The 24,218-nt window shown below is 36.4% G+C and overlaps 3 protein-coding genes across 11 annotated transcripts in view; 1 reads left to right on the forward strand and 2 right to left on the reverse strand.

The window, feature by feature from the left end:
• Positions 1-805, reverse strand: part of Patronin (calmodulin-regulated spectrin-associated protein patronin) — an 82,026-nt gene extending 81,221 nt beyond the window's left edge. For all 7 annotated transcript variants that reach the window (XM_070296283.1, XM_070296295.1, XM_070296312.1 and 4 more), the window contains exon 1: positions 232-805. The gene's annotated coding sequence lies outside the window, so the exon portion shown is untranslated. The remainder of the gene's footprint in view (positions 1-231) is intronic.
• Pka-r1 (protein kinase, cAMP-dependent, regulatory subunit type 1) lies at positions 1-19,043 on the forward strand. Of its 2 annotated transcripts, XM_070296365.1 has the most exons (6): positions 1-165; positions 1,947-2,266; positions 13,761-14,070; positions 14,169-14,435; positions 14,683-14,886; positions 15,125-19,043. In XM_070296365.1, the coding sequence occupies exons 2-6, from the start codon at positions 2,102-2,104 to the stop codon at positions 15,295-15,297; spliced, it is 1,119 nt and encodes a 372-aa protein (XP_070152466.1). In that variant the 5' UTR covers positions 1-165; positions 1,947-2,101; the 3' UTR covers positions 15,298-19,043. The 2 variants fall into 2 exon arrangements, with proteins under 2 accessions (XP_070152466.1, XP_070152472.1); XM_070296371.1 differs by lacking the exons at positions 1-165; positions 1,947-2,266 and adding an exon at positions 8,008-8,631.
• LOC138933539 (leukocyte receptor cluster member 8 homolog) lies at positions 16,814-23,925 on the reverse strand. 2 transcript variants are annotated; one of them, XM_070296353.1, is made up of 6 exons: positions 23,454-23,925; positions 22,404-22,795; positions 20,722-21,935; positions 20,225-20,558; positions 19,904-20,111; positions 16,814-18,571 (listed from the first exon to the last, which is right to left on the reverse strand). In XM_070296353.1, the coding sequence occupies exons 1-6, from the start codon at positions 23,609-23,611 to the stop codon at positions 18,409-18,411; spliced, it is 2,469 nt and encodes an 822-aa protein (XP_070152454.1). In that variant the 5' UTR covers positions 23,612-23,925; the 3' UTR covers positions 16,814-18,408. The 2 variants fall into 2 exon arrangements, with proteins under 2 accessions (XP_070152454.1, XP_070152445.1); XM_070296344.1 differs by having other exon boundaries at positions 22,371-22,795; positions 23,454-23,924.
• Positions 23,926-24,218: the final 293 nt, after the last annotated feature.

A 24,218-nucleotide genomic window follows, 5' to 3' on the forward strand; every position in this document is an offset into this window, starting at 1 on the left:
ACGACGGGAGCGGCAGGAAGCGAAATCGCCGATTGAATCGTCCTCGTCGTTTTATAGCCTATTCGCACGATTGTTAACTCGAGGATCTCGCTACATGTGCGCGTGATCGTGGATTTCACGTCTATATATATATGTGTGCGCGTGTGCTACGAATAAGAGATTAAAGTAGGTATCCGTGAAACGCGTGTGCAACGAGTACGACCTCTAGGTCTCATCGTCGAGGAGGCGTACCTCTCGTTTCTCCGCAGCTCCTTTCTGGAGATTGACTCGGTCCTCGTCTCTCCCTCCGTCGCTCTATCTCTCTCTCTCTCTCTCTCTTGCTCGAGAGACCCTCCGAGGTCTCGCGACAAACGAAGCTCCTCGAATGTATTCGGCCGTGCGTCGCGCTCGTTGACAACTATTCTCAGATCCCGGCACTAGGCGCGAACACTAGACACACACACACACCACACACACACACACACACGTAAGATATCAGGCAAGGGTTTCACCAAGCGCTATGAGAGCACACGCGATCCAGGATCGTCCGATTTATTCGGCACACTCTATCGTTCTTTCTCTCTCTCTCTCTCTCTCATTCGACCTCCGAACCGTCCGTTACCGAGCGATCGCGCCCGACTTCGCACCGCTTCCGCCGTGAAGTTCGTCGCGAGGCAAGCCGAGACGAGGCTCGCCGACAGATCCACGAACTTCGCCGCGTAACACCACGCAACCTCTCTCTCCCTCTCACCACGGGGATTCGTTCGTTCGCAGGCAGCGGTACGCCGCGCACAGCACTTTGCCGTCCATCGCGATACACGAGAACGAGAGAGTCGCGACGAGGCGACTAATCGAGATGCGCGCGACGATATCGCGAGCGAGGGCGCGCGATACATCGATACCGGACGATCGAGTCGCGCGCATGCGCGTCGGGAATGCGCGCATGCGCATCGAAGATGTGCGCGTTTTTGAACGCTCGCGACGATACAGAGCGGGGATTTTAATTTTGAACGAATATTCCAATTCATTATTTTCTTCTAATCTACCCGATTTCTTAAATGGATTTTTTTTCATAAATTTATATATGTATATATATATTTTATGTATATATATATATATATATATATATATATGTATATCTTTTCTTCTTTCAACTTTTTGCTTGTAAATTTTAACAATTTAAATTAAATCATGAGTTTTGAAGCCGGCGACACTTAATGTATCATTTGGAGCTAATTTCAACTAACCAAATGCTTTCTTTATTTTTCGGAAGATTAAACATTGAATTGAACTTAAAAACAGATTTCTCTGAATAAAAATAAAATACGTTATAATTTTATGGAATATCTATTTCTCCTATTTTAGATTATATATTCTCGCAAAGAATTGCTTCTATAAATACTTGACTAGTTGTTCGCTATTGATTTCATATTTAGTTTTGCTTTTTTATTTTTTAGAGAAAAATTGTTTTTTAATTTTTAATTTTTTTAAGGAATATTTTTTTTAAAAGCTATATTTTTTAGGAATAAATATTTTTTTAAACCTTTTGTTGCGTACAAGTTGAGATATTTTTTGTACTTCGCGTATTTTTTTTTTTTTCTTTGTAAGATTTTTTAAATCAATGCATCATTTGGGGGCTAATTTTAACTAACCAATTATTATCGATTTTTACGCAAACGATTGCGATATCATTTTCCGATAACGCGCGATAAAATCTGCGATTTACACAATCGTCACGAATAAATAGGAACCTCCGTATCTAGATTGCATCGGAATTCGAATATTGCCCAAAATTATATCAGAGACAGAATAAATGAACTCATTTACAAAATGAGTTCATTTTCCCTCGAACGTTAAGTGCAATTTTGCGACATGCGAAAAGAAACTCACCTATATATCTATCGTCGCGAGGAAATTTAATATAGAACGCAATAATTCTCGTTGGATATCTTTTCGGATGCTGTCAGCTGTCAGCTGTCATCGGTCCCGCTCCCTGCCTATCACCCCTTGCGCTATCTCATTCCCCGCGCCTCATCGTCGTTGTCGTCGTCGAAGAGAAGACGACGGCAACTCACACGTATGAAGGTATCGCCGATAAAGCGGCGCGGCGTGCATCATCAATATGGCGGCGAATCTCGAGGAGGAGCAGAGTTTACGCGAGTGCGAGGAATACGTTCAGCGACACAATATTCAGCAGGTCCTGAAAGACTGTATAGTACAACTGTGCGTCGGCCGGCCCGAGAACCCGATCTCCTTCCTGCGGGAGTACTTCCAGAAGCTGGAAAGGGTACGTATACGTATACGCCACTGTTCCTCGACGATCCGCGACCGACCCCCATCGACGTATGTCGCGAATTAACCTGAATCTGTCGAGAGAAAGCTTTTGGTGTCTCTCGCGATTTCCCTCGTCCGGGAGACATCGCGATCCTGCGCGGTGCTTCCTGTCATCCTGACGAGACAGCGAGAGGGATAACGCTGTCAAGCACAGTGACGAACATTCATGTGTCAATATGACGTGACAGTGACGTGATACACGGGGTTAACTATAAGTTCAGAGTGATCTCGGACCTGGTGTTCTTCGAGAACACGTTTCTTCTGATGATGAGTTGTGACATTTTTGCAAATTTTTGCAAATTTCTCTATAAATATATGTTATTATCAATTCGTTGTGTGATTTTTGAAGTAATATTCACTAACAATGAATAGTATTTTCCGAGGATAAAATGGCATTTGTGAAAACAGTAAGCTGTGTTTGTGTAACAGAGATACAAACAAAAATTATTCTTAATTTATTTCTTGCTCATAGTCAATGAATAATTACGTCGTAAAAATTTATTTAACGTAGTATAAACGATAAATATATCGTAAAGACATTTTAATCAGAATTATCTCTTTTTTACATATGTAAACAGCAAGTACTGCCATCTCCGTGAATTGCTAGTGCAATTATTATGAAAGAACAGATTGTCCTGTTTTATCGATATACGATCATTATGAAGGAACAGACACCTGATATACCGATATAATTATATAATCACGGTCATATGATATGAAGAATTCTCCATCTGATTGCCAATTGATATATTCGATACACTCCGAAACATTTTGTCGTATGAATGTAATATCAGCCTTAAAGCTCGAATCAGACTACGCATGAAGATTGAGATCCTAGATAGAAGATTGAAATTTGACCAATCAAGACAAAGAAATTTTAGTTCCTCTTTTATTCTAATTAGTCAAATTCCAATCTTTAATCTTTAATTTTCAATCCATAGTCTGATACGGACTTAAGACCATTGCACGTAAAAAAGTTTTAGTCATAATCGTAAGACCGTAAGCAAATCGACCAATCACAGTTCAAACGTTCTTAATACATTTTAGAATGCTTGATTGTGATTGGTCAATTTGCTTATGGCCTTACGATCACGATTAGAACTTTTGAACATGCAACGGCCTTAACGTATTGAAACATGTTTGGTCCTGTCTAAGGACGGCAACGCGTAAAGCCTGTATCAAACTATGCATTGAAGATTGAGATTCAAGATTGAAATTTGACCAATCAGGACAAAGAAATTTTAATCCTTTTTGTTCTGATTAGCCAAATTTCAATCTTCAATTTTCAATGCGTAGTCTGATACGGGCATAATGACAAGCCAAGATCACATTTAAAGCCCGTATCAGACTACGCATTGAAAATGAAAGATTGAAGATGAAAAATTGGAATTTGATTAATCAGAACAAAAAGGATTAAAATTTCTTTGTTCTGATTGATCAAATTTTAATCTTGAATCTTGAATCTCAATTCTCAATGCGTAGTCTGATACGGGCTTAAGACGATCTTAAATATGAAGCAATTAACGAGCAATCGTTTTATATTGGATCGCAGTAGACTACGAAAATATGTTTTTCCAAGAAAAATTATGGTTTTTTTTTGCTAATATATCATAAAAAGGTTAATTATACAAGTGGAGCGATCGCAAATATCATCATAGAGCAAGCGAGGTGAAATTATTCTACCAAAAAATCAATAAGAAACGTTGATTAAACTCTTTGAGATATAGTTATAAACAATAGAGCTGTTATATTATTTTTGAATATACTCGCCGTTGGCTGCTGAGCCATATAGTTCCGATAGGTGGCGACGGCGTCGCTTGGAAAATGATTAATTTGTTAATTTTCGATAAAAAAATGCAATAAATCATGAAAATAATGATGGAGCAATTAAGGAGCAATCGGTTCATGTTGGATGTAGTTGCAAAAAACTATTGGAAATATGTTTTTGAGTGAAAATGATAAATTTTACGTTTTTTGTAAATATTTCAAAAACTATTAATTTTAAAAGGGGAGCAATTGTGGATTCTGACGGAGCAATTAAGGAGCAATCGTTTGAGCTGTTAATTACTCAAAAATATGAACTTCGCCAACTTATTTCCGGTGAATATGTTGGATATGTCACTGCACTTGCAATTTATATTTTTCCATGCTTTCTTTTCTTCAAAGCATTTTTCTAAATACAGTTTTTATAAAACAAAAACTTTAACTAAACGAAATATTAATATTAGAAAATTTTTTTATATATACAGGGTGTCCGATAAAGATTGTGCCAACGCTCATGAGCATTACAGGAAAAAAATGTTGCAGGACTTTTCTGCTCAGTTTACTGTGCTCTATCCGCTCACGAGCGTTGGCATAATCTTTACCGGACACCCTATATATTCTTCTGTGAAAACATTCTTAGACAAAAATAGAATAAGATATAATATATTTGTTTATCTCGGCACTCTCGCAAAAACAAGATGTACAGAGTACTAGAAAATTCTAGGATTAAAAATTATAGAAGATGTTTAGGTCAGGTCAATGAAATTCCAGGGTCTTACAGGAAATTGAATTTGTAACAAAAACGTTCCTATAAACATATCCGGTAAATAGATCCGAAAACGCTTTATTAAAAAGTTATAATTAATAAACTCTTTGTAAGTAATTTGTTATGATGAAAATGTAAGAAGAACATTTTTATGTTTACAATATTTGCACTACGAATGTAATGTTTACATGCGAAAACTATTGAAAAGTGTTTTTTTCTCAAGTTTCTGTTGTTTTTGTTGTTTTGAGCTTATTTTCTTTTGAACGCTTTATCAGAATTAATTGAAATTGATGTAATTTAGTTTGTTATTTAATTACCCATCAGATTTATTTCGTTATTTTTTTCGAATGAATGATTTTGAAGGTATATTTAAAAATCATCAAAAAAACTTGATTTTTCGAAGTTTCTGTTTATAGGAACTTTTTGGTTGCAAACTCAATTTTTTATAAGACTTTGAAGTTTCATTAACCTGACCTGGAACACCCTATATCTAAAATTTTATATACGAATTAAGAGTTTAATATATAATTAATATATAACAATTTAATAACACATAATAATATAATAATTTATAATATATATAATAATATATAAATAATATAGTAATTTGATATATAATTTTATATATTGCATATATATATATATAAAAATCTAATATTTGAAAATATTTTTTATTTATGATTAATTAATGCACGCGACTTTTCTTCGCGAAACATTTCGAGTTCATTCGTGATCAGATAGATGCAATTAAAAGTTTGTGGAAATTGTCAAGGGACGGACATCTTATATCAATCAAGTTCTCCGGCAGCATATTTTCCAAAGTATATCTCTTCCAGCGTATAGTACCATGATTTGTGATTCGTAGGTTTCTTGAGACCTTTCGCTACCCCGTTACCTTTCCCATTTAACGTTATATGGCGGCAGTAATTATCCTTGGCGTTCGTGCAACCGCCACCCACACGCGACGAACGCGGCGCGGAAATCGAAGGTTTGTCCAAAATCGACGCGAAAAAGAAACGGCCGCCAAAAATAAACGACAGCTTCTGACGTAAAAACTATCGTCGATGATTCATAAAAACGCGTAGAACGTTCGCCGAATTCGGTGCCGCATATTTGTAGATTGAATCCGCGCTATGATAATAATCTAAACCTAAGATCTCTATCATCTTTTTGCAAGAAGAGAAAGTTTTTAAAATCGCAAAAAAATCGATATTCAAAAACTTGTGGAAATTATAAATCCCAGATATAGCAGTATTGTTCTCCCGCGTAAATTTTTCGGCTGCTTAGTTTTTAATTTTTATCGTTCAACATATGAGCTATTCATCAAATACGATACGGTATTTCGTATATTTGCTCTCTGTTATGTTTACCAGATCGCATGAGTATGCGTAGGCTGTCAAGGCCATTTCGGAGGCAGGAAGAAAAATAGCACATGAAATATTGTCGTTGCGAAAAGAATCAATAAGAATGAGCAGTTTCATCAAGCTATCATTTTTTTTTTAAATCTTCTTTAAAATATCATCGTTTTTTATCGACACTGAATATATGTCGCGCGAGAAGATTTATGTGTGTTTTGCATCAATATTTATTTCTTTTTTTTTTCTCGCAAAGGCGACATATATCTTCATTTATCTCTCGCTCGCGATAAGAAATAAAAAATTTATGTGTCCCTTTGAACAATGTGTAAGTGTGGTCTTTTTTTCAGAAAAAAGTAACTGGCCGTTCCATCTCTCTCGTCTGAATGTTCGCCTAGGAATCTAGATATCTCTGTTCGTATAATACGGGATTTAGGATCACGCGAGGGTATCTTCGACCGAATGACGTTATCGCGCGTCAATCAGTGTCAGTGTGACAGGACGGCGGTAGCAGCCGCTGATGGTGCAACGTGGTGTAGCCTCGATACTGTCAAGCGGAAGGCGAAGACGCGCGCGGGACGGCGGATCATCGTCGTCGCGTGTTTGCCTTCCGTGCTTATGCTGTATATGTGGCAAAAACTGCGCGTGGAAGGAAAAGAGAGACAGAGATGGAATGTATTTAGACGGAGAGGATGAAAGAAAGAAATCTATTCCGGAATAGAAATCCCTCCGGAATACAAACAGGGCGAAAAAAGAGCACGATGCTTATAGATAAGAATAACAACCGCGAGAGTTCGTCGAAAGAGGGAAACACGTAAATATAAAGGAGCGAAATATAAAAGACGAGAGATGTAAAAAAAAGGAGAGCGAGAAATAAACAGAAGCGCACAAAGGAGACTTTAGATATTACAAAACTAATCCGCGAGATGTATAAAATAGAATTAAATGAAATTATATGAAGAAACAGATTTTGCTATCTGCTCGCAAAAGTCGTTCTTTTTCAATCTTTTTACAATTAGATGATTTTAATTCAGTAAAAAAAAAAAGAAAATTTTATAATTTCATACAAATTCCTTAAATTTTGTCATTAAATAATTTATCTTAAATAATCACACGAAATTTTTTTGCTGAAATTTGCATGCTCTTGAAGCATCCTTTACTCTACATTTGGCCCTAACAATAAAAGAAAAAGAAGGAGGAAGAAGAGATGTCGAGGAGAGATAAAAGATGTATGCAAAAGGAGAGAGAAAGAGAGTCCACAATATAAGGGGCATCTGATCTAAACATAGAACACGCTCGAAATATAACGAGGCGCAACCTTATAGCCGAGAGAGAGAGAGAGAGAGAGAAAAGGAAGGAATCACAAGAATAATGTGCGTTAAAAGCGCAATAGTTCACAAAAATGTGAAAGACCACGACCGAATGATTCCAGTCGCCACCGTTGTCCTTCCTCTCTTCCGTGTCTTGATGCCGATTTTCTTCCAAATGTCGTCGTCAGGAACAGCGGTGACGTCTCGACGTCTCTGGAATTATGATAATCTTAGACGCGTAATATCACGTCTGCTCGTTTGCATGATGACTAGAGATAAGAAATATAAATTGATATTCCTCACATCGATAAGAATAAACTTCTACAGCAAATGAGAAATAAGGATAATATTAAGTAATACAAAATAATGTAAAAGATAAAAAAGGAAAAAAAATTATATATAAATACATATATTTAATTATATATGAACTTTCTTGACACAATATAAAGAATCTTCTCGTTAACTGTACTGGCTCTAACTATACCAGTGGAAAACTTAATTTAAATATTGATATAAATTTGATGGTATCACTGTGAAACATGTTTCCTACAGTCTGTATTAGATGTAAACCTGCAACTTTACGAGCCGAGGTCTTGGAAAGACGCCGTTGCCGCGGATCGATTCGCCGTTAACGCCAGAGAGCGCGGAGGACCTTACTTACCGACCATCAGACAGGAGACAGCATCTCGGCGGCATCATCCGTCTTCGAGCTGGCGCCGAGTACAGCTGATTGTGAGTACGGCGGCGAGCGTGCGAGCGTGAACGTCAAGTCGCGAAGCACCAGCCAGCCGCATCAGTAAGCATACCGACGCTGTCGCGCCGACTGACAGAATTGCGCGCGCGTGCTGAATCGCCTCTGACCTCTAATTGGATTCCATTCGAGGCCTTATAAAATCACGGAGGTGGAGGACGACGACGAGGAAGACACGATCGCGACGACGATCCCCTTTTGCTTTCGCATTCGCGAGGACTCTCGAAGATCATCGCCAAACTGCGACGCGCGCTGCCGTTTTATAAGTGTTATCACGTTTGCGATAAGTAGAGGACGAGGAGAAGACAAAGAAGAGAATACAGGAGAAGAAAGATAAAGGAAGAGGAGGATTCGAGAGGAATAATGAACGAGGTACGCGAGAGCGCGCCGACCATAATCGCTCGAGTTACGCGCGCGTATGATTGATCTCGCATGCGATAGATCATGTTGATTGTCGGTCAAGTCTTGCCTTTTTCAAGTTCTCTTGACGAAAATCAACGATGTAATCATTCCATTTCATTTCGAAAAAGATCACGCGATCATCTGTTCCACAAAAAATTCTGTGAAATGAAAGAAAAGAAATTTTCGCAAGTGTAAATTTTTGTAAATTTTTTGAGGAACTTATTTCTGTAAAGTTGGAAGCTTCGTCGCTTTTTCAATCTGTGAGAAGGATTACATGATTGACCCTCCGATCGTAGCTTCAGAAAGTTGATCGGACAATTGTTGGTGAACTTTCTTACTTTTCATCTCTTCAATTCTTGACGTGAATTTCATAGAAATATCTTGTCGTTTTGTACCGAGAAATTTTATGCGATTATACTTTTTTCACAAAGTTTTCTAAAATCGTTGAATTTCGTAAATGTCATCTATAAACTTTTATTATGCGGTTTATAGCAGCTAGCCTTCTTCAACGAAAAGTAAAAGTATGGTATATTTTACACAAACTTTTTATGTTGTCTTCAAATGGAGAACTGGAAAAAGAAAGAAGTAAAAATTACAGAGTACTTTTAAGAGAAAAGAAAATCGATATGAGAAACGTGCTCGTCGACTAGTCATGCGTATAATTTGAGAATTATTATCGATACAATTATCTCAGAATAATATATATAAATCTTTGTATATTTTATATTCTAAATTATAAATTTTCAACAATATTTTTGTTTATATTTGTTTATATGTATCCCTTTATAGGATTCAGAATGCATTTTTACGAGTTTATTTTGCATATTCTTAATGTAGTTTCAGCTCATACATAACGTGTTTATGTGCGAAAAAGATTCAAGTCTTAAAAATACTTGCACAGAGATGAGAATATGATTCTCTTGTGTCACGAGTATGCTCAAGGATGTATATGTGTGTAACATTTGCGAGTGCAGCCGCTGTCTATATATCATTATAGACTGGAGAGATTGTATAAGAGCATCTTTGTTGATTCCGTCGAGTTTCAGTAGAATCTAATATACAACCCGTTACATATAATTGAATCACATATAGTATTTACATAGTTATTTACAATTATTATATGTATATACTTGCATGGTGCATCTCTCTCTTTCTCTCACTCTCTCGCTCCGACTATATTCAATTGCCTTGTATTCTAAACTTCACTTTCGACGACCGATAATTCGTGATAGTTTTGGAACAAGATCCTAATACATAATTTGATACACCTCGTGTAACATACGAAACACATTTGCAGAATTACGTCTGTAAAATTAGACCGTGTTCTATTTTCGTATGAACCGAAAGCGCGTGCCAGGTATGCATAGTAAACTGACAGATTTAATAAGATTGCGACCCATGATCCAAAACTTCAGTTATATATACGCAGTTTGTGATAGCAATGACATAACGAGCCTTTATTAGATTACTGTATATACATGCACGTAATCTGTAATAATAATAAACCACGGTGATTGATATCTCAAAGATAAAAAATCCATTTAATTTGTATATATTTTTTATATACGTAATTGTAAGTTGAATCACGAACGTTTCAATCTACAATTATATTAATAATTTGATGTATAAAAAATTATAGAGAAAGAGAGAGAGAGAGAGAGAGAATTCTGTATCAATTTATAAATTGTCCAAAATTTCATTATGTGTAATACACTTATGTACAAATGAGCGGTAACGATTTCAAAAGATATGATAATTTATCTGATATATTTGTTAAATAATTTCGATAAATGAAATTCTTATTTTCTATTTTTAATTCATAACAGACGCAAGTTGCTTGAACACATCTTTGGAAGCGAAAACGAACGATGAAGATTTATCGGATCGTTAAGTTTTATGGATACATTAGAAACGGCGTTCGCATTACGTTAAACGATCCATTAACGAATCGCGACCGAATTCCTTGTATCAATAATCGCTATTCGTAAATCGAGCGATTAATGATGATAATTTATTTATGAAGATTGAAGCTCGATCAAATTTCTTTCCTTCTAAAGGAAAGAGATATAACTCAATTATTGACATTTAAGTAATAATACTGTAATGAAGCCTTTTTTTTTTTGCAAAAAAATGTACTAAAAGGTGGACTAAAAGAAATCGAAGAGAATTTAATATCATCTAATTTTTATAATCATTCTATATTTAATATATATTTTAATTTTTAAAGAAGTTGAAAATTATATATACGGGGTGTTCCAGGTTATATCAATGAAATTTCAGGTTAGGTTATAATCAGTATTTCAGGTTAGTCTTATAGGAAAGTGAATTTGAAACAGAAAAGTTCTTATAAACATAAGTCCGGAAACGCGCTTCGTTAAAAAGTTACAACTAATAAACTCTCTGTGAGTAATTAGTTATGATCAAAATTTAATAAGAACATTTTTATGTTCGCTTTTACAATATTTGCATTACGAATGTAGTGTTTACACAAAGACTATCGGCATAGGGTTTTTTCAAGTTTCTGCTTTTTTCGTTATGAGCCTTATTTTCATTTGAACGCCTTATCAGAATTAATTTAGAGTTTATTATTTAATTATTTATGAGATTTATTTCGTTACTTTTTTCTAACGAATGAAGAATTTTTTATGTTATTTTTAAAAATCATCAAAAAAAGTGATTTTTCGAAGTTTATTAGCTATAACTTTTTTTTTCAAATTTTTGCTTTTTTTATCTTTTTGAGCTTATTTTCTTTTGAACGCCTTAAATGAATTTGGTGTAACTTAGGATTTGTTATTTAATTACCCATCAGATTTATTTCGTTCCTTTTTTGAAATGAAGGTTTTTAAAGTTATTTTTAAAAATTATCAAAAAAACGTGATTTTTCGAAATTTATTAATTATAACTTTTTAACGAAGCGTTTCCGAATCTATGTTTATGAGAACTTTTTTGTTTCCTATAAGAGTCAGAAGCTTCATTGATCTGATGAATCTGGAACAGTATAATTTAATAAACATTCAATAAAAATTAAATTAATATTATCCGAAAATTACACGCTAGCTGTCAGCTTTGCAGAATAAAGTCTTGTCAATATTCTTTTTTTCTAATCCATCTATACATTACAATTACAAGTGTGTTTATTACAAATGCAAAATATAAGTCAGTTAAAATTCAGAGGATGCATAATAATCGCGTTCGGGATGTCCGTCGACGTCCGCGGATCTTGTATACATTAGCGTGCGCTGCACATTATTACGATAATTGAAAGGAGAATTGCGAATGGCGCTGATTTGAATATTCTCGTTTATGCGACGCATACACGATGCATACTCGACGTCATGAGCCACGAAGAGAGACTACGCGTTCGTGCGTGAAAACGCCAATTGACCTATGGCATTATTCGCTTGCGTCTCTCACCCCGATGATGTGCATCGCTCGTATAAATGCGATGGTATAATATATCTAAGGACCTATACAATTTATAATTTTACGGCAATTTTGTATGAGATAAACATATATACACGGGAGGCGAGAGGCGTCTTCAATGTTGAGTATGGAGCTACACGTTCGTGGTTAATGAATTATTAATTTGCGCTCCGCTTTTTTTTAACGATTACACCCCACGCCAATACCGACGAAACTCGAGTATGCGTTTACCTGCGGTGACCTTAACACGTGGCTGTTTCCACGCATCGCTCTGATTATTGTGACGGATCGACGGTAACAGTCTTTGACATTTTTTTTTTTTTTTTTTAATTATTAGTAAATATATTCTATATTATGTACAGAGTGTCTACTCCCTGAAAAAACCTGGAATTCTCAGGGATTTCGTTTTTACTTTAAAAGATCAGAGAATTCTCATGGAATTTTATTCGAATTCAGGGAATTTTTTTAATAATTCTCTCTTTGATCATTTTGTTCTTATATCGACAATCTAATTGGCTAACAATTTTGACTTATATGTTAAAAATATATTATAAATATTTATATATCTTTCTCTCTTTGATTATATGTTCATTGTCATAGTAAAAAATACACAATACTATGTATACATTTTTTATTGAAATTCTTACAATTAATGATAGAAGATGAAAATGTTATGCAAATGAAAAATGCTTATCTTACAAAAGTCATTCAGTTCATTTCAGTACATTTTTAAATTTAATATTTTATATTTAGGCGGATTATTTTTCCTTTGTATGAGTGAAAAGTATTAGAAAACGCAGACAAAAAAGAAACGTATTTTAAAAAGTTCTATCTAAAAATTCTCTAATTTTATTTGGAATTTTGAACAAATTATCTGAAAAATCAGAGAGTTCTCAGGGAATTTTTTCACAAACTTTGGATAGACATCCTGTATATAAAAATATATTTATATATATATCAAATTCAGAGAGATATTTGAAATATAATGTAATCGATTTTAAGAATGTATAGTGGTAGCTGTTGATTTATTGTCAGCTCGATGCTGCCAAGATGAATTTTTATATTATTTATCACGTCGATCGATAACCAATTCTCGTAAGAGTATACATATATCATCTTTATGAATTAATTTTATTTTAATTAGGACTGACAATGAAAAACTTTTCGATTTTCGTATGTAGTTAATATTGTATTTCAGGACCGAGGAAAGCTAATTAGACTAGAACGAATTGAATTAATTAGATTAATATATGCCAAATGTAATTACCGTAATCTTTTATACTATATATATTATATGATAGTATCTGGTGATTGTAGTTTCTACGACACGCAGCGTGATACTAAATTTAGATTAAATAATAATAATACGTAAACGCACACATTGACGTAAGTTATAATTAATTTGAACATGCTAATGTAAAAAAAAAAAAAAAAAAAAAAAAACGCGTTGCCTTAATATGTGCAAAAATCATTATAAATATAAAGATAAATTTCACCACGAATAAACCTTTATTTTAATTATTTCACAATGGTGATTTTCACTCTTAATCATTTATCTTTCAGAAACTACTGATACGAAATAATTGCAAGCGTCGACATTATAATTAAAAATTTGACGCTAAGATTATATTTAGGAAACTTATTTTTATTTGAGACTTTATCTCGTTTATGTGCAGGAACAAGCTCACGATGCCAAGCAACAGATCGCGACGAGTCCGGAGGATACGGAGGACATGCCCGCGGGCCAACAGGGCCCGCAGGTGCCGCGGCGACGAGGTGGAATCTCGGCGGAACCGGTCTCTGAAGAGGATGCTACCAGTTACGTCAAGAAAGTCGTACCGAAAGACTATAAAACTATGGCTGCTCTAAGTAAGGCCATCGCCAAGAATGTGCTTTTCGCGCACCTGGACGAAAACGAGCGCTCCGATATATTCGACGCGATGTTCCCCGTGACCTTCCTGCCTGGCGAGGCGATTATTCGTCAAGGTACATGATGCTGATCGAGCATCTGCTTGTGTATATTTCTATTTTATGTCGGCTTTACCCATTGACTTATAGAATAAATGAGCGGTATGTCTTTCAAGGCGACGAAGGTGACAACTTTTACGTGATCGATCAAGGGGAAGTAGAGATATTCGTTAATGGTGAACTGGCAACGACGATCGGCGAAGGTGGTAGCTTTGGCGAGCTCGCGTTAATCTACGGAACTCCACGCGCCGCCACAGTTAGAGCGAAAACCGATGTGAAGCTTTGGGGCATCGACAGGGACTCTTACCGCAGAATTCTCATGGGTTCTACTATAAGAAAACGAAAAATGTACGAGGAGTTTCTCTCAAGAGTTTCAATTTTAGGTGAGTTAACTTCATTCTTTCAGCATCTTCGTCCCCTAAAAATTATTATCCATTATTATGAATGAATTTCTATCGAAATTCTAAAGATGATTGAATTTTCTGACTTTGCACACAAAATTCTCCATTTCGTTAAAATAGCAAAGATTATTTTTTTATGCTATTTGTAAGGGATATGAAATTACATAAAATAGAGATAAAATTTTCTTATCAAAGAAAGGACTATTATTGATATTTTCTCTTTGCACAGAGTCATTGGATAAGTGGGAAAGGCTCACGGTAGCGGATGCTCTGGAGCCGGTAGCATTCGATGACGGCGAAACGATAGTCCGACAGGGTGAGCCGGGAGAGGACTTTTATATAATTGTTGAGGGAACTGCGGTGGTTCTTCAGCAACGCTCGGAAGGAGACGAACCCGCGGAGGTCGGCCGTTTAGGACCATCCGATTATTTTGGTAAGATAAGGATCGATGCAGATATCCGAGATAACATCGAGAATTGATTACAGGATGGAAAATCTAGCACATATACTATCATTTCACAATAATAACTTAATATAGAAGCTTAGAAAAATATCAACTGTCAGAATATTAATAATCTATGATGCATCCATGTAATCAATTTTATGCAAAAAAAAAAAAAAAAAAAGCGAAACTCGATTTGTTCAATGACAGGAACTTTTTTCCAATATAGGAGAAATAGCGCTGCTGCTGGACAGGCCACGAGCGGCGACCGTAGTGGCCAGGGGTCCGTTGAAATGCGTGAAACTGGATCGGGCACGGTTCGAGCGGGTCTTAGGCCCGTGCGCCGACATTCTGAAACGCAACATCACCCAGTATAACAGTTTCGTGTCCCTTTCCGTATAAACGGATCCTCTCCCTTCCTCCTCCCTCCCTTCGATCCGATCATCGCAATCAATCGGTTCGCGCTACCGATCATCACTGACCTTTCATTTCTACCAAGGGCTGCATTATTTCGCTGTACCGTATAGTTAACACTTTTTTTTTATTCGATTAATATTTAAGTGAATTAACATGTTATTGCGATTAGCTATCAATCAGATATTTATACAAAGACGGTATCGTTTTAGAGAGACGCTATTAATGTATTTACACACTGTATAGCTCGCGACTCGACGCCGACGCGCCCGTGAATTCATATTGGCGTTGATATCTTCCGCGCGATCTGTTCCTACTTGTTACGTGCACGAGAAATTATTAATCCCTTAATGCCCGGAAGTTTTTTTTATATGGCATTGAGAACTTAGTTTTCAAAAGAAAATTCGCGGTGAAACATGGGAGCCTTATATTATTAAAATCTTATCGAATAACGATAGTATGTAATTAGATTGTTAAAATTGAAAAAACATACTCGATATTTTGTCAGAATGTTTTTCTTGACATCAGATTACTCCGAGCGTTAACGGGTTAATTCATGGTTAATGACACGTTATGTACGTCTTAAATATATTGTAGAGGTCTTTGAAAATTGTGAGATAAAATGTAATGACGTGATTTATAACCGTATTTCCCAATACGAGGCTACAATTTGCATCAAAGATGCAGACACGATTTATGTTCGCGTCATTACACGAATAGAATAAAATCACGTATCGAATTACGTTAAATTATTTGAAAAGTATTTACGGTTTCTATTAGAAGCGTCAGAAGCGAACAATTGTATAAATCGCCTCCATTTTACATGTAATCAATAGAATGGACTAGTAAAAATATATCGATTTTTTTTTTCTTTTTGAAATTTTATATTTATTAGTAATGTTTCTCTCTGTAAATTCTAAATCTTGAGCGAAAGCGAATCTTGCGACAATCGATTGAAATTCACAACTTTTAATTGTAAGGGTCGAAAGGTTTTTAGTAACTTTTACAACTCCAATCTGTTAAATACATAATATCGAGAATAATATATTCCTTCGATACATCACATCATAGACATAAAAAATCTATGCATCACATGTATGAGTCACACGTTCGCTTCCAATGTTGTAATGTAACGATATAGCTGCAATGAGAGAAGTCGTAATATTATCCCATGATTAGAAGGTAGACATTGGAAAAAATGACGTTTTCTCGTTTACTATTTTATATATACTTTAAATGTTTTATGTTTCTCTCTCTCTCTCTCTCTTCTCGTGTAAATTGTTAAATTATTTAACATTTAAATTATTTTGTTGATCGTTGGCGGTTATAATTAGCAACGACAGCGTGAACGTCGGTCGCGATATGCAGTTGCTTTGACGCAATATGAAAGACCAAGATATTTATTATTGGCAAAGCGAAGTGAACAAAACAAATCGCAATTTATGTCTCCTTTAAAAGTGCGCTAGGTTTATAGTACAATGCGACAAAAATGAAGAGTATAACGTCAGAAAATTAAATAATTTATTATGCACAACATAGTATATCCAAAGTAAAATATTGTACAATGAATCATCCCCTTTCCGAATCCGTATAATAACGCGGCTGATGCATTTTCCATATGCGCGAAAACGATAAATAAGAGCATCTCGATCACTTGGCAAAGTCCAACAAAGAAAAGATGACTCTAACGCGGAAAGGAGTCCATCGTCGTCTCACGCACGGCACATGGACACTAGTTAAAATATTAATTATGCAAATGAAATTAATTACAAATCTACCTACACTCGATTGAAGAATTAAAAATGACATGCCGCTCGTCGCGTGAGGCGTGCAGCAGGTCTTCCAGATTTTCTGCCTTCGGTCTTCTGCCTTCATTCTTAACTTAGACATCGTTTTCCCGAATCGACATATTGTTCATCCACAAGTAATCATATTCGGAAGAATTGAATCGAAAAAATATTTTAGCAAACGATCCTGCCATTTTCTTTCCTTTTCCTTTCCGTCAAATCTATCGGTGTCCTCTTCTTTAATCTTGTTTGGAAAATGGCACTTATCGCGCGATCAGGAATACTGCTTCATCATTGATCGAAAAGAACGTCTCTCACGAACACAAATGGCATGAACATAGTCACCGCGGGATGTTCTCCTTAAACGCGACTCGAGTCTTCAGATTTGTGAAATGGAATCCTTATCCACATTCTCTTTGAAACTCTCTTCTTTTCAAAGAAAGAGATGCTTGTATCGCGATTTGGCTGGGGCAGCTACAGGTTTTGTTCGTGCAGTAATACTTAAAAGAATACTTGGAAAAGTCGATCGAGCACTATGGCAGTGAAGCGTATGTGCTTGCGCATCACGCTAACGAATGATTGGAAAGAAGAAACCGATTCGTGTTTCTTATCAACGAATCGTTCCAAGCCGAGAACAAGTAAGAAAAAAATGGATTTTTTTTTCTTTTGCAAAGACCGCAAATCCTATATGTTGTAAACACGATTCTCGACATGTGTTATAAAGAGATTTTTTTTTCATTTAATCTTTTTAGTGAGGTAGCGCCGGATTAATGGAAACACGCGATCCATCCGGATTTTGTACAATTTCCACGGGTCCCCGGCAAAGTGATCCACTTATATGTCCTCTTGTGATTATATACACGTGCGCGTGGAGGGGAAAACCGCGAATGAAGGAGCGTATACATATGTACAAATTCACAGTCGGAGCTGTAGTCGAAGTTCCAAGCTTTCGATTTTGTGCCCGACGATGATAAAACTGTGATGTGGGACGATGATTCGAAGATAGTTTGCGAAAGATAGAGCCAGCATACGTAAGGCTTCCAAGAGCGAGGAAAATGTACACATTGAGATACGTGTACCAGCGAAATGGAAGATATTTATGTAAAAATATATATATATATATGCATATGCGTCACACAAGTGCACGTATGTCCGAAACATATGCATATACACATAATGCGACGCACACGTGAGATATTTATATTATGCATGTACGCACACGTGTGTATATATGTATGTGTGGCCCTTTTCTTTCGCGTGCTAAGTTATCTTCCGCCATGAGAGATAAAGGTAGGAGAGTAGAGTTTGGTTTCTACCAACTACCTAGACTACCACTGCTTGCCTTGCAGTCGATTTGCTGACGAACGAGATCAGCGTAAACCAAGGCGAACTCACTGACAAATTCATAAAACTTGTCCAAAGACTCAAAGGCCAATTCCGCTACGACGAAATGAACCGCCAAATTTTGCCGGTAGCTAAACAGCAGAAGAAATGCAAACGTTAGACAATAGCTGCAAATGACAATGTTGTAGTGAATACATAGAACACAATTAAATATGCAATTATTAACTTTGGGCTACGATGTCCTGTAACAAAAATCTGCAATTATAATTCATAATCTACAATTCTCGATAGATATCACTGGTTAAAGCGTGGCACTAGAATTGTATTTAATGATAATCAACTGTATTTCAAGATAAATCAATATTATTTAAAAAAAAAAATATATATATATATATAAAGTATATTGATCAAATTTCAATATACTTTTTCAACTATACAAGATATTCCAGATTAGGTCAATGAAACTTCAGGGTCTTATAGGAAATTGAATTTTGAAACAAAAAAGTCCCGATAAGCATAGTTTTGGAAACGTTTCATTAAAAAATTATAGCTAATAAACTTCGAAAAATCACTTTTTTTGATGATTTTTAAAAATAACAAAAACTTCATTCATTAGAAAAAAGTAACGAAATAAATCTCATGAATAATTAAATAATAAACTCTAAATTAATTCTGATAAGGCGTTCAAATGAAAATAAGTTCAGAACAACGAAAAAAACAGAAACTTGAAAAAATCATTTTCCGATGATCTTGGTATAAACACTATATTCGTAGTGCAAACATTGCAAATGCAAACAGAAAAATTTTCTTATTAAATTTTGATCATAACTAATTACTTACAGAGAGTTTATTAGATATAACTTTCTAACGAAGCGTTCCATGCTTATCGGACTATGTTTATAGGAATTTTTTTGTTCCAAGTTCAATTTCCTGTAAGACTCTGAAGTTTTATTGACCTGATCTGGAACACCCTGTATATCTTTCGATAGATTATAATAACACCAAAGATTTATTTTAGAAAGCAAAAGCAAAAATACAAGAAAAAAAAATAAACTATATTTTTCAAAAATATGTGTGAAAACAAGCTGTCATCCTGAAAAATCGATCAAGAGATTGTACATTTTTTATGAAATGATGAAATCATACATTATAATTCTAATCTATTCTTCCAATTTTTTGTTTCTATTACGTAAATAATTGGAATACCATCCTGTTTTTTCGCGTATTAGTTTTTAATTTAAAAAAAAAAAAAAAAAAATAAGTTCGCAAAAAAATAAAATTGAAAATTTAACTAAAATAAACAAAATTTAATAGCAAAATTAAACTCAATAGTTACAAATCAAATCATTTTGATAAATTGAACAAAGTGTACAACTCCCTTAAAAAATGACAATTTCCTAAAAATAATAGTTGCACTTAAACATATATTCAGAGAATTGTAATAATAAATGTGCAATACGTACGACTTTATCATAAATTTCAATGCTTTCTTTCGTTCTCTCGCGACAAACCAATCCATCAAGAAGGCAGACATACACGGTGCCGTTCTATATAGTTTGAAGAAAGCATGAAAATTACCCAACCACCATGCCGAGCGTATTTTCAAAGCATGTTTTATACACTCGTCGTTTTTATCTTCTGCTGAAAGAGCTGCTAAAATCGTCGTTAAATCTGAAATCAAAAATATTAGCGCATAATATTATTATAACGGATAGTTTAATATATCGTACGATTTAGTTTCAGAAGGTATTGAAATTTTTCATATTATTAATCTCGTTACAAACCTTGAGTATTCTTTGTAAAGATGTAATACAATATCCGATAAGCAATAAATTCGCATCGATTTTCGCCACCGACATCCTGATACAGCATTTTCAACTGCGTCTGACACTGATTAAATTCTTCGTGGTCGCCACGTTCTAAAGCTACACGGGCGTGAGTTTCGTATACATGAACTGTAAACGAGTCCCTGATACCTTGCACGGTAAGATCTTGTCGAATGGATTTCAGTTGATCACAAGCATATCTGTAGTCCTGCTCAGCTAGCCAACGTTTCTTGACATGGGCCAAAGAATTTTGAAGTACACTTACCGGTCGAACTGCAGAAGGAGCAGGAGCCTGTATCAATATTATAATTTTGTCATGAAAAAATGTAAACTGCATTAAAATTCAATGTGCATAAATATAACATAACCAATTTTATCTAAACTTTCAAAACAAATTTCTTTATATGTTATATTAATTGTGAAAATAATATAAATAATTTTAAATATCCACGTACCGACGTGAGACGCAAATAAGGCTTTTCTAGATCCTTGCACGTGCCAACGATATGGAGTCCGGTAAAGTCAAAGTCCGCATTTGGGTCGTCTCTAATAACGCTGCTGCTGACCACTGTCCTGGAAATGCCGTCGTTGAATCTGGCAGCACGCTGCTGCAGCTTCTCCTTGGTGCCTAGCTCGTCTGTATTGCCTGTAGCTAAACCAAATTCGGAATAGAAATGTGACTTAGCCTGCTTAGTCTTCTTGTTCTTCTTATTGCCATGATTCGCCTTATTGTTGCGCGCGGATTTTTTCATTTTGAGCATCTTGTATTCGTGCTCTCGATCACTAATATTCGACGACGAGGATGTGCTACGCCTGTTGTATCTGCGTGACGGCGGACTACGTGTGCGCGAACGCGTCGACCTTGACCTCGATCTCGAGCGCGACCGCGAATGGGACCGCGACCTTGACTTAGATCTTGATCTTGACCTAGATCTAGATCTCGACTTCGATCTAGTCCTCGACCGCCTGCTGTGTGTCACAGAGAGACGCGCGCCAAGCCGAGCCCCGAGCGAGCTGGAGAGGCCAGGCTTGCGCAAGCCTCCCTGTTGACCATTGACCAGTGGGCTCGCCAGAGGATTCGCCAGCTTTAACGCCGGCTTCTGAGGCTTGATCGTCATAGTCATACGTTCGCTGTGGATGCTGGGCAGAGGCTCCTTGTCCCAGTCCTTTACCCAGAGCGAGCCATCGTTCGCGGCGCGTGTGATTTTCCCTTTCAATATAATTTCAACCTGATCCTTGTCGACCGCCGTCTTACATTTTTCGTAGCATCGGTTCACGTAATTTTTCAGACTGTCGGGCCAATCCCCAACCGGACTGGGAATGACCGCGATGGAAGTAGCAGCGCCGGCGCTGGGAACCGCGTTATTAGCTGCCATGGTAACGGGTGCAACAGGACCAGGTGGCTCTTCGCTAGGCGGCGGAGGAGCCGCCACTTCGCACTGCGCAGGAGGCAGCGGCGGCAGTTCCGTCGGCTTTGCGTTAGGTCCGTTAGGTATGAAATTAGGACTGTTCGTCGAAGCGTTTCCCTGAAAGCTATTGTTGAATTGAGCTGCTAAATTTTTGTTCCGCTTACGTTTTTTCTTCGCGGCGCCGCTATTGCCGGAAGGCGTATATCCGAGACCAGTTTTCTTGTTTGGCAAGTTGAAACGGATTTGCCCGCTTGTGTATTCTACAACACATTAATACATAACACACGGCTGTATATATTTGAAAAGATGTGTTACAGAGATGGACAAATACAGAGATTAGCAAAGTAAATAAACACTTTTACAAATGTTTCCCGATAGCAACAGTAAACATTGATAGGTAATATTATATGACAGGTCATATACACAAATTTTAAAAGTCATTCTTCCATTGATTTCTACACTATTCGTTTGCGCTTTGATTATTATATACCAATATTTTTTACAAGCTATTTCTTTTGTAAACATCCTATATATAATCTAAATTATTTATATTATTATAAGCAACTTAACTTAAACTAGAATAACAAGTGTTTCTTAATATATTTATTAAATAATGCAATGAATTTTTTGTCCCACGCATATTAACTCTTTTGCCTATCTCTGTTTATTGTTAAAAAGATATAAATGGTACTAACGAGGAGTATCATTGTGCATTCCATTCCAATTACCATAAGGAAACGAATACATCAATCCTGATGAATAAGCCATCGATTGTTGTTGAACATGATTGTTATGCTGTTGAGTTGGTTGAACCGCTGGTGGTGGACCAGGAGGCAATGGAGGAAGATCAGAATCATCATCTAAAGCCATGGGAGTACCAGGTATGGGAGGTTGTTGGTGTAGCTGCTGCTTCGCTTGGTTATTCCCCTGTTGCTGCTGCTGTTGCTGCTGTTGTTGCTGTTGGTGCTGTTGTTGCTGTTGGTGCTGTTGTTGCTGTTGGTGATGTTGCTGCTGCTGTAGTTGCTGTGGATTAAAAGTCTGACCATATCCCGGCATCATTGTATGATAATAATTGAACCCCTGATGCTGCACGCCTTGATACCCTGGACTATACATTTGCCTGCAAAAAAAAAAAGACATTTTACAAAATTTATTAAATTGCAAATATATAACTCTGATATTTATAACAATTTCACAGCATTTACAGCTTTATATTAAAGATATCAAATACAAGATTCTCAAAAATTATTATAAATAATATCGATATAATAGTTTATGATCAAAACAAAACTTTGCTCCAGAAAAATGAGGTAATTACAAAAATCCCCGCATCGATGCATATACAGGATCCGATTCATCTCAAGCTATGATGCCACATATCCTCTCTTCTGCCAATTTATTGTATCATATAGGAAGATCATATATATCATAAATGTATGCTTATTTTTTAAAACCTTATTTCAAAGTCAAAAGCACAAAACTGAACGTTGTATTACGACACATACGCGACCTTCATGCTCGACATGAAACATCCTTCTATGAATATATATATATCTGAGGTTTCTCATGTTACACTCGTTATAAATATAAATATTCTTAACAGTAAGATCTGGAAAACTTAAAACGAAATGAAATTTTCTTTATTACACTGATTGTGAAAGATTCGATACATATATGTGTGCAACGAATGCAATTTCGAATAGCGAAATGGCCGACTCGATGGCGAAAGTGCCTCGAGCTCCGAGGCACTTCCAATCGCTGCTGTTTTAACGACTCACCCCGGATACGGAGGAAACATATTGTGCATATTATTCGCCGGATACTGCCATGCCATATTCGCCATCGGGCCTGCTCCGATATGATGCTGCTGTTGCTGCGGATGAAACGGCTGCTGCTGCGCTTGCTTCTTCTGCGGCAACGCCTCTCCCTCTGACATACCGTGGAAGAAAAAATATCAGAATCGCTTAGAGATGGCCGTCTATCCCCCCCTACCCCCCAATTTGTGACGCGTCGCTATCACAATTTTACGCCGTCGAATTGCCGCGAATAGAATCGACGGGTACTCCAAAAAAAAAAAAAAAGAAAAGAAAAGAAAAAGACAGAAACGAAATAATATTATTCACTCCAGATAAAATTTATCACTTTTATTCTTTCCCTGTGGCTTTCTCTAGACGCTCTACACGCGTGCAAAGACGCGCAACGTTACACTTGAAACGTCATGCATCATATTGTCCAAAGAGTGAATCAAAATGGCTGAAACGAAACGATCATGGCATCATAAGGTCTGTTCTTTATAGCTGAACTGGTGCAGCCAGTTCAGAGCCCATCCTTCTCCTTCCAAAGGGGATAGAAAAAGATAATCTCTGAACCAGTGCAGCCAGTTCAGCTGCAAGGAACAGACCCATAGACAATAGACATATAAGCAGAGAGAAGCCTGAGAAGAGCCGTTTTTCCTGAAATGCTTTCTCTAGCTCTAGTCCTAGCCGGTACAGTGGCGTTAAGTGGATCCATTTTAGAGTCGCCGGAACTACGTGGCCGGATCC

The sequence above is a fragment of the Polyergus mexicanus genome, unplaced genomic scaffold (genome assembly GCF_030449975.1).
Source record: "Polyergus mexicanus isolate NDT 795.1 unplaced genomic scaffold, iyPolMexi1.0 SCAF_1, whole genome shotgun sequence".
Classification (NCBI taxonomy): domain Eukaryota; kingdom Metazoa; phylum Arthropoda; class Insecta; order Hymenoptera; family Formicidae; genus Polyergus; species Polyergus mexicanus.

What these genes read in the sequence shown, in the direction of transcription:
- Pka-r1 (XM_070296365.1), top strand. Translation starts at nt 2,102, where the DNA reads ATGGCGGCGAATCTCGAGGAGGAGCAGAGTTTACGCGAGTGCGAGGAA. An exon ending in CTCAAGAGTTTCAATTTTAG is followed by an intron (nt 14,436 to 14,682) that starts GTGAGTTAACTT and finishes CTCTTTGCACAG; the next exon opens with AGTCATTGGATAAGTGGGAA. An exon ending in AGGACCATCCGATTATTTTG is followed by an intron (nt 14,887 to 15,124) that starts GTAAGATAAGGA and finishes TTTCCAATATAG; the next exon opens with GAGAAATAGCGCTGCTGCTG.
- LOC138933539 (XM_070296344.1), bottom strand. Translation starts at nt 23,611, where the DNA reads ATGTCAGAGGGAGAGGCGTTGCCGCAGAAGAAGCAAGCGCAGCAGCAG. An exon ending in AATGCACAATGATACTCCTC is followed by an intron (nt 21,936 to 22,370) that starts GTTAGTACCATT and finishes AATGTGTTGTAG; the next exon opens with AATACACAAGCGGGCAAATC. An exon ending in CTTATTTGCGTCTCACGTCG is followed by an intron (nt 20,559 to 20,721) that starts GTACGTGGATAT and finishes ATATTGATACAG; the next exon opens with GCTCCTGCTCCTTCTGCAGT.